Source organism: Aegilops tauschii, chromosome 7 (assembly GCF_002575655.3).
Source record: "Aegilops tauschii subsp. strangulata cultivar AL8/78 chromosome 7, Aet v6.0, whole genome shotgun sequence".
Lineage (NCBI taxonomy): Eukaryota > Viridiplantae > Streptophyta > Magnoliopsida > Poales > Poaceae > Aegilops > Aegilops tauschii.
This window is the reverse complement of record NC_053041.3, coordinates 155,943,964-155,953,040: the sequence shown is the minus strand read 5'-3', so window position 1 is coordinate 155,953,040 and position 9,077 is coordinate 155,943,964. Positions and strand designations below refer to the sequence as shown.

Genomic DNA, 9,077 nt, shown 5'->3' with positions numbered 1-9,077 from the left:
TTATCATTTGTGAGTACTTACTTTTTCTTGAGGTCACGGGAGAAATCTTGTTGCAAGTAATCATGTGAACTTGATATGTGTTCGATATTTTGATGATATGTATCTTGTGATTTCCTTAGCGGTGTCATGTGAACATCGACTACATGACACATCACCATATTTGGGCATAAGAGAATGCATTGTGGAGTAGTTATTAAATGATGGGTTGCTAGAGTGACAAAGATTAAACCCTAGTTTATGCGCTACTTCGTAAGGGACCGATTTGGATTCAAATGTTTAATGTTATGGTTAGATTTTATTTTAATACTTTTTTCGTAGTTGCGGATGCCTGCGAGGGGGTTAATCATAAGTAGGAGGTTTGTTCAAGTAAGAATGACACCTAAGCACCGGTCCACCCACATATCAAATTATCAAAATAGCGAACACGAACCAAACCAACATGATAAAAGTGACTAGATGAAATTCCCGTGTACCCTCAAGAACACTTTGCTTATTATAAGAAACCGTTTTGGCCTTGCCACAAAAGGATTGGGCTACCTTGCTGCACTTTATTTACCGTCATCGTTACTTGCTCGTTACAAATTATCTTGCTATCGAATTACCTATTACCGATAATTTCAGTGCTTACAGAAAATATCTTGCTGAAAACCACTTGTCATTTTCTTCTGCTCCTCATTGGGTTCGACACTCTTACTTATCAAAAGGACTACGATTGATCCCCTATACTTGTGGGTCATCAACGCCCTTTGGGCCTAGTGGGCCCTGGACAAGGTCGAGGCCGGGCTCCTTTACATTAGGCACCCCGTGTCTGGAACCCGGTCAATATTAAGTATAAAAATATGATTCCACTCATTACAGGAGAATATGTATCGTCGTAGTCGATACCGGGTCTATGTGTAAACCCTTGAGCTACTAGTCTTGCTTTATATCTCACTATGTCATTGTTTCGTTAATTTGTTGGACAGTAGCCCCTGTAAGCTCCCGCAAGGAAGACTTTATGAGGAGTAGGTATTCCAGTTAGGCCAATTTGAGGGCTTCAGTCATTCTTCCATAGATTTTGCTCTGCATCTAGTCGAAGGGTTTTAGAAATTTTTGAGGAGAAATATGTGTCGACAGGTTTAGTTTTTCTGTTGTACGATTCTTTTGAATCAATATATAGAACTTATGGATACTTCATTTATTTATTCAGGCGCCGTGTGATTTTCCTTAACAATGGAGTTTGAGTGTTTCGATGTCCCAGCTTTAGAATTTGTGTTCACATTTATGATGGTTCTTGATGTTGAACACCTATTTGGTGTCTATCAACTTCAAGTTGATTCACATTTACTGTTGTACATGTTGGCTCAGTTTTCCGGAGGTGCTCATAGAGGTGGAGTATGCGTGTGTGTGTTTATAGGGGTGAGTGTATGCACGTTTATATGAGCGCTTGCGTCTGTACCGTGTTAAAATGTTTTTCTTTGTTTCTACGGAGGCTTTGGATAAACCTTTTCCCTTGTTACCTGATTTTTCCCTCTTTTATTTGCAGTTCGGAGTTTACTTGTTTTATTTGGTACCTCTAGTAAGATCTTTGTGAATAATTAATAAAATGGATGCATGCATTGCCCAGATGCAGAGATCGGGGTCATCCATATTTCTAAAAAAAATCAAATTCAAGTTGATTCGCATTTACTGTTGTAAATATGTTTTCTTTGTTTAACGAGGCTTTGGATAAACATTTTCCATTATGATCAGATTTCTCCCCCTTTTATTTGCAATTCGGAGTTTAGTAGTTTTATTTGATACCTCTAAGTTGCTCTGGTGCATTCACTGTTCGTGCTCGTAGCCGCTGACATCAACAGGCAGCTGTAGCAGCGGGAGAAGTCCATTTTGCGGCAACAGACACTTGCACTCTAGTGAGCCATTGCAGCCGGAGAAGTCTTGGGGGAGACTTGTGTGAGATCTCACATTAGGTGAGGTCTATGAGATCAATTTTCTTGAAAAATATGTACTTGTTTAAATATTCTCAAAAATTTATAGACGCACATCAATATTTGATGTACGACCTCAAAAAGTTTCGGTCCCTAACTAAACTTACATTAATAGAACCAAAGAAGACAAAATCACAAAGTACTATTCACCCAAAGCTGTTACTATTCACATTCAAATTTGTTTTTTTTATCTCCAAATATACATCGAGTTTTGAGCTGATTTTTTTGATAGTTGTAGACACACCTCACATGGATGTTGTCAAATAATTTCAGATTTTTTTGAAATGTGTAAATATGATTTTTTTTTTTTGGGTTGATCTCACAATCGCACCTAAATGTGAGATCTCATACAAGTCTCCCCCGAGAAGTCTGCCTCGTGCCTGGCAACAAGTATGTGTGGAACTGCTGTGCCCCCGTGCACCTCCTCGACCGTGCCTTGGACAAGGAGGATCTCCTAGCGCTCGAATTCGACCACGGCCGGAGTACACAGCCGCCCCCGGCGTGTTCCTTCTCCGGCGAGGTAGCCAGAGCCTCATCTACATATGCAATTTCAAAGTTTTGTCGTCCAGACAGAATTTGAAACTGAAGCCTAACTAAGATTCCACGAGTCAATTTCAGTGAACAACCAAACAACGAAATTCGTATTTGGTCCCATTTCAAGTTTTCATGGTGAATTCTAGCCCAATGCATACCGACCAATCCAGTTCATACACCCAAACAAAGCCCGGGAAAAAAAATCCTTTCCGCCTTTGGACCCCGACCATGCGTCTCGCGTACGTCGTCATTTCCCCAAGATCGATCTCTCCGCCTCTACAAAAGTAGACTAGACACGCCCGTAGGTAGGTAAATGCAGAGGTCCTTTGTCCGACCTCCCGAGGCCATGACACAATGGCGTCAAGTCAAAACAACCGCATGACAGCTGCCATCTGAGCCGAGTGTTGGCCAACCATCCCTGCCGTCTTTTCTTTTTCACTCGTACATCAACCCTGCGGAACGCGCGCCTTTCCGGCGAGTACACGTCTGGCTGGTGAGATTGCATTTCCTCCGTATACTCCAGCGCGCATCATGCCAAAGGTTTCTTCACCGAGAAAATTAGAAGTACTATCACGTAACTGCTCACTCCAAAATATTAACGGACCAAGGCTAGCACTATGCAGTTTGGTGATCCACTAGCTAGCGTGGCTACCCCGGCCCTATCGACAGCTCCACCAAACCCTACCCCTGAGCGCGGTAGGCTCACCAGAAGCGAATTAACCGGCGACCAGCACGTTCAAATTCCCGCGTCAGCTGACCAATCACCGGCCATTGTCAGCCAAAGCAGAAACACACTCGCCGGGCCCTTCAAAAGCTGGCCGACGCCAACCTAGTACTGTGACTAGAGCGTCGCGTCTGCAAGTAACTGAGAGACTAGTCTGTGAGGAACTTGCATGCATGGCGCCCCTTCTTCCTCCCTCGCCTCCGTCCGGCAGCCCGAGGCTGCTCAAGAGCGGCAGCGGCAGCGAGTGGAGCGTGGTGGCGCAGAGGAACGTCAAGTCCTCGCTGCTGCTCCTGCTGGCCATCTCCACGGTCGTCGCCTTCTCCATCCTCTACTCGTCCCGGAGCTTGACCGTGGCCAGGACGGCCGGCGAGGCGCTGACGCAGAGCCCTCTGCTCGCCGCCCTCGACCTGAGCAGCAGGATGCCAGAGGATGACGACGATCAAAGCGATGAGCCAGCGTTCCCTGCGGACGACAGCGTGACGCCTGAGCAGAGCACACCTGCGGAGGTCGTCTCCTTGCCAGCTGCTGCTCCGAGCACCGGTAAGCGCATTTGAGAGCACGGTGCTGTCGATATTGGCCTGTACGTGCACCGGTTTGAGTGTGTTTGATAACTCTGGCTACGTGCCTGCTTCATGCGTAGGTGAGGCGGCCATGCAGCTCGAGGAGAAATGCGACATTTCCAGGGGGAAATGGGTGCGGGAGCCGAATGGCCCGGTGTACACCAACCTGACGTGCCCCATGCTGCCGGACTTCAAGAACTGCCAGAAGTTCGGCAAGGACGACGGCCACCTCTACTGGCGGTGGCAGCCAGACGGCTGCGAGCTGCCGAGGTTCGTACCGGAGCGGTTCCTCGACGTCGTCCGCGGGAAGCGGCTGGCCTTCATCGGCGACTCGCTGGCGCGCAACCAGATCGACTCCCTGCTCTGCCTCCTGTCCCAGGTACGTGTACCGTTTATGCTTGCGTGTACGCGAGTAGTTCTGAGTAAGTAGTCAAGTGACGATGAAGACTGACCTACATGGTCATGGACTCATGGTGTAGGCCGAGGCGCCCGTGGACGTGTACTCGGACGCGTTCGACAAGTACCGGACATGGCACTTCCCGGCGCACAACTTCACGCTCATGGTGATGTGGACCGAGTTCTACGCGCACGCCGTCCCCGTCGCCGGCGCCGACGGGAAGCCCACCTCCTCCTTCGACATCCACCTCGACAGGCTCGGCGCCGACTGGACGAGCCGCCTGCCGGGCCTGGACTACGCCGTCATCTCGGGCGGCAACTGGTTCTTCCGCGTCAACTATCTCTGGGAGGGAGGGCGCCGCATCGGCTGCCTCAACTGCGCCGGCAACGACGCCAACCTCACCGACTTCGGCGTCGCCTACGCCGTCCGCCGCGTCGTCAGGGCGGCCGTGGAGGGCATCGCGCAGTGCCGTGGCTGCAAGACCAGCCTCGTCACCTTCCTCCGAACCTACTCGCCCGACCACTTCGAGCACGGCTCCTGGTTCGACGGCGGCTACTGCAACAGGACGGCGCCGCTGCAGGAGCGGGAGGTGAGCATGGAGAGCATCGCATGGGAGCTGAGGAGGGTGCAGAGGGAGGAGGTGAGGCGGGTGAGGGCGACCAAGAGGAGGTTCGGGGTGCTGGACGTGACCAAGGCCATGATGATGCGCGCCGACGGCCACCCCGACAATCACTTCGACATCAGGTGGAGGAGGAACGGCAGCGACTGCCTGCACTGGTGCCTGCCGGGGCCCGTCGACATGTGGAACGGCGTGCTGCTCCAGAGGCTCGCGGAGCTCACGCCGCCGCCGGCCGCGCGGTGATCATCCGCCCTCGCGTACGTGGTTTTGCGTTGTCGGCGTCGTGCTGTACGTTGTTGCCCCAAGTTAGGAATCATGCATGCAGCTTTTGAAAGTTGCTAACTGTATAAAACCCACCGCAAAAATTGTACTCCTGCTTAAACCTTTGAAAGAATTTTTGTACTACTTACGAAGTGGCCCATGATTCTGAAACTTGACACCCTTTCTCAAAGTCTTTTTTTTTAATTTAGCAAGCACTCTCATAAACTCGCCAACCATAATTTTCTACTTGAACAAGTTATTGGAAACAAAAAAATGAGTGAATTTCAGGGGTAATTTAAGTTTTTCTTAAAAATAACTTCAGGTTTATATGCGGGCTTTACGGATTTTCTGCGTACAATCTCACTTATTTGCCAGTTCATCAAGTTAAATGAAGATACGGATAAGTTTTGTTCCCCTTTCGAGCTCAAGGTAGTTGAGCACACCTTTGGAGTTCAGTTAGAGAGTAACAAAATGATTCAACAACCATCAGCATCAAACTGATGAGCTTCCAACTAACTTTGCACAACGCTCCACTAGAAATATACAAATCTTCCACTCAAGAACTAAGGTTTTACATGCTTTCAACTAAAAAACAAAAACTTTCAACTTAATTACCTATGGAATTTCATTCTTTTTCTACAAATTTCATAAATTTCCAAGTGAACAAAAATTCTCAACACAATAAAAATACAATGTATTGAAATAAAATATAAACATTAGCATCCAATTACCAGATACACAACCTTTCAAACATCACACTCACAACTTTTATGAAAACTAAAGACTAATAAGAAATATAGAAAAGAACATAGCTACCCCTCTCATACGGCGCCCCTATTGCGAGCGGGAAGTGCTTGCAAAGATATATTGGACACTGTAATGTGTAATATAGAGCTCTAGATTCTTGGTGCACCATTGTAAGCATGTTTCCTTTGTTTTTAGTTATGTTATTAAGTGATCCTAGTTAAACAATAGGTAGTCCAACTCAAGGAGCCTTGAATATATGATATATTTTTCCGAGGCCTCTACCACATTTTGTTTCAGTACGACACCTCATTTTTGGTTGCATATTGGTAGGCTCAAATGCTTTAGATATATGTTAACAGAGACCTTCAGAATATTATTATGGATTTCATACAACAAAAATATCTTTTTATGCTATCCTTTTCTTGAGTGTCTATTTTTGCTATCACTTACGTTGGTTGTGTGCATCAATCAAATTAGAGGCCAGGGCTCCCTCATTTTCATGAAAAATGTCATCCTTCATGTTTCTTATCTCGGCCACATTTAATTGGAGTTTTAAACTTCTTTTTTCTCAAAAGCTCTCATGTAGATTTGTGCACTCCAGCATATAGCAGATAGTTGTTTCCAGCAACTTTCTTGGATCTTAGTTCAAGTACAAAGTATTTGTAGGTTTTTATTTCGTGGTTATTTTACCATGTTTATAAGATGGTAATATGTAGAGACATTCTATAAGAAAATGAGCATGGTAGAAATTTACAAAATACATGTGAGAGAACCTAGAAAGAAATATACATTTGTATTATGGGAAAATACATACCTACAGATTTTTTTTTGTTAAAAATATGATTAAAAAACACATACATGTTCAAAAAGACAAGACATGTATTCCTTCTAAGAACAAAATAAACAGTTGGAATATACCTGTCTCACAATACATAAGAATTCATTTTTATATATGTTTGAAATATTCTTCATGGGGTCGAGTGCAAAGAGTTATAATAATTGTGCAAGACTTGTTGTGCAAATTGAAACCTTTTGCAAAATCTAGTGATTCCACATCCTAACTCTAGATCTTTTCTAGATAACTAGCAAAATGGCCCTCGCAAATGTGGGGGCATCATCTTTAAATTGAAAGTAGCTGCGAAATAAATATATTGGTTTATGAATATTCACATTATGAGACGACATATATAATATTATTCTGGAGACAGCGTAAATGTAATGCCAAATGAAATAACTTGTCTATGGGTAACATACTTAATCATATTTAATTGTATGTTGATGATGATTGCTTGCTTCAAACACACCCTATTAATGGCTATATGTGTCATTTTCACATGATAGTAGACCAACGCCTATAATTAAAAAGCTTATGCCGCTAGCAAGCCAATAGTGTTTATGTGATTAGTCAATAATTTGTCAAGTTAACATTATGATTGACGGCGTTGGTTTGATGTAGAAGTTTCTCTGGGCAAGGGATTGGTAATGTTTAGATGATCTATCTGATGGATAGAAAAATACAATCCTTAATGAATTGAAATAACTATTTTATCCTTGTTAAGAAACAGATGAACTAAATATAAGAATTTTAAATTATTTCTCTAATTTACTTCCCGCTTTCATGAATAGTGGTATTCTTACTTTCCTCTAAATTGTTGTGATGATCTTCCCCCATTCTGACATCCATAATTGACATGGAAAGTCTGTGAGATGCAAATTTGACCACTATTTTACATATGAATAATTTACTTAAAGTTGGAGAAGTTTTAGCATAAGTTTCAAGTCCATGAGATACAAATTTGCCCACTATACTTCACGCTCATGGTGATGTGGACGGAGTTCTACGTGCACGCCGTCCCCGTCGTCAGCGCCGACGGGAAGCCCACATCCTCCTTTGACATCCACCTCGACAGACTCGGTGCGGACTGGACCGGCCACCTGCCGGGCCTGGACTTCCGCGTCAACTACCTCTTGGAGGGCTGCCTCACAGATTTCGGCGTCGCCTACGCCGTCCGCCGCATCATCAGGGCGGCCGTGGAGGGCATCGCGCGGTGTCGGGACTGCAAGAGCAGCCTCGTCACCTTCCTCCGGACCTACTCGCCGGACCACTTCGAGCACGACTCGTTGTTCAACGGCGGCTACTGCAACCGGACAGCACCGCTGGGGAGCGGGAGATGGGCATGGAGAGCATCTGGTGGGAGCTGAGGAGGGTGCAGAGGGAGGAGGTGAGGCGGGTGAGGGCGACCACGAGCGTACAACGCCATTGTTTTGAGAAAAAAGAACGAGAACTCTTGGTTAAAATGCACATAGTGAGATTTCTTTTAGTTTACCTGTGTGTATGATACGTCCATTTTGCATCATGCTTTTATGTTGATATTTATTGCATTATGGGCTGTTATTACACATTATATCACAATACTTATGGCTATTCTCTCTTATTTTACAAGGTTTACATGAAGAGGGAGGATGCCGGCAGCTGGAATTCTGGGCTGGAAAAGAAGCAAATATTAGAGACCTATTTTGCACAACTCCAAAAGTCCTGAAACTTCACGGAGATTATTTTTGAATATATAAAAAATATTGGGCAAAGAAAGTACCAGAGGGGGGCCACCAGTTAGCCACAAGGGTGGAGGGCGCGTCCCTCCCCCCTGGGCACGCCCCCTGACCTTGTGGGCCCCCTGGCAGGCCTCCGGTGCCCATCTTCTGCTATATGGTGTCTTTTACCCTGAAAAAAATCATAAGAAACCTTTTGGGACGAAGCGCCGCCGTCTCGAGGCGAAACCTGGGCAGAACCAATCTAGGGCTCTGGCGGAGCTGTTCTGCCGGGGAAACATCCCTCCCGGAGGGGGAAATCATCGCCACCGTCATCACCATCGATCCTCTCATCGAGGGAGGGTCAATATTCATCAACATCTTCACCAGCACCATCTCCTCTCAAACCCTAGTTCATCTCTTGTATTCGATCTTGGTCCCAAAACCTCCGATTGGTACATGTGGGTTGATAGTAGTGTTGATTACTCCTTGTAGTTGATGCTAGTTGGTTTATTCGGTGGAAGATCATATGTACAGATCCTTAATGATAATTAATACTCCTCTGGTTATGATTATGAACATGCTTTGTGAGTAGTTACGTTTATTCCTGAGGACATGGGAGAAGTCTTGTTATAAGTAATCATGTGAATTTGGTATTCGTTCGATATTTTGATGAGATGTATGTTGTCTCTCCTCTAGTGGTGTTATGTGAACGTCGACTACATGACACTTCACCATT

General features: G+C 45.4%; 1 protein-coding gene across 1 annotated transcript; it reads left to right on the top strand.

Moving 5' to 3' along the window:
- The first annotated feature begins 3,282 nt into the window (after positions 1-3,282).
- LOC109761275 (xyloglucan O-acetyltransferase 3) lies at positions 3,283-5,208 on the top strand. The gene is made up of 3 exons (XM_020320073.4): positions 3,283-3,765; positions 3,866-4,164; positions 4,265-5,208. Exons 1-3 carry the CDS (start codon positions 3,399-3,401, stop codon positions 5,042-5,044), a joined length of 1,446 nt encoding a protein of 481 aa, XP_020175662.1. The 5' UTR covers positions 3,283-3,398; the 3' UTR covers positions 5,045-5,208.
- Positions 5,209-9,077: the final 3,869 nt, after the last annotated feature.

What these genes read in the sequence shown, in the direction of transcription:
- LOC109761275 (XM_020320073.4), top strand. Translation starts at nt 3,399, where the DNA reads ATGGCGCCCCTTCTTCCTCCCTCGCCTCCGTCCGGCAGCCCGAGGCTG. An exon ending in AGCTGCTGCTCCGAGCACCG is followed by an intron (nt 3,766 to 3,865) that starts GTAAGCGCATTT and finishes CTTCATGCGTAG; the next exon opens with GTGAGGCGGCCATGCAGCTC. An exon ending in TGCTCTGCCTCCTGTCCCAG is followed by an intron (nt 4,165 to 4,264) that starts GTACGTGTACCG and finishes CTCATGGTGTAG; the next exon opens with GCCGAGGCGCCCGTGGACGT.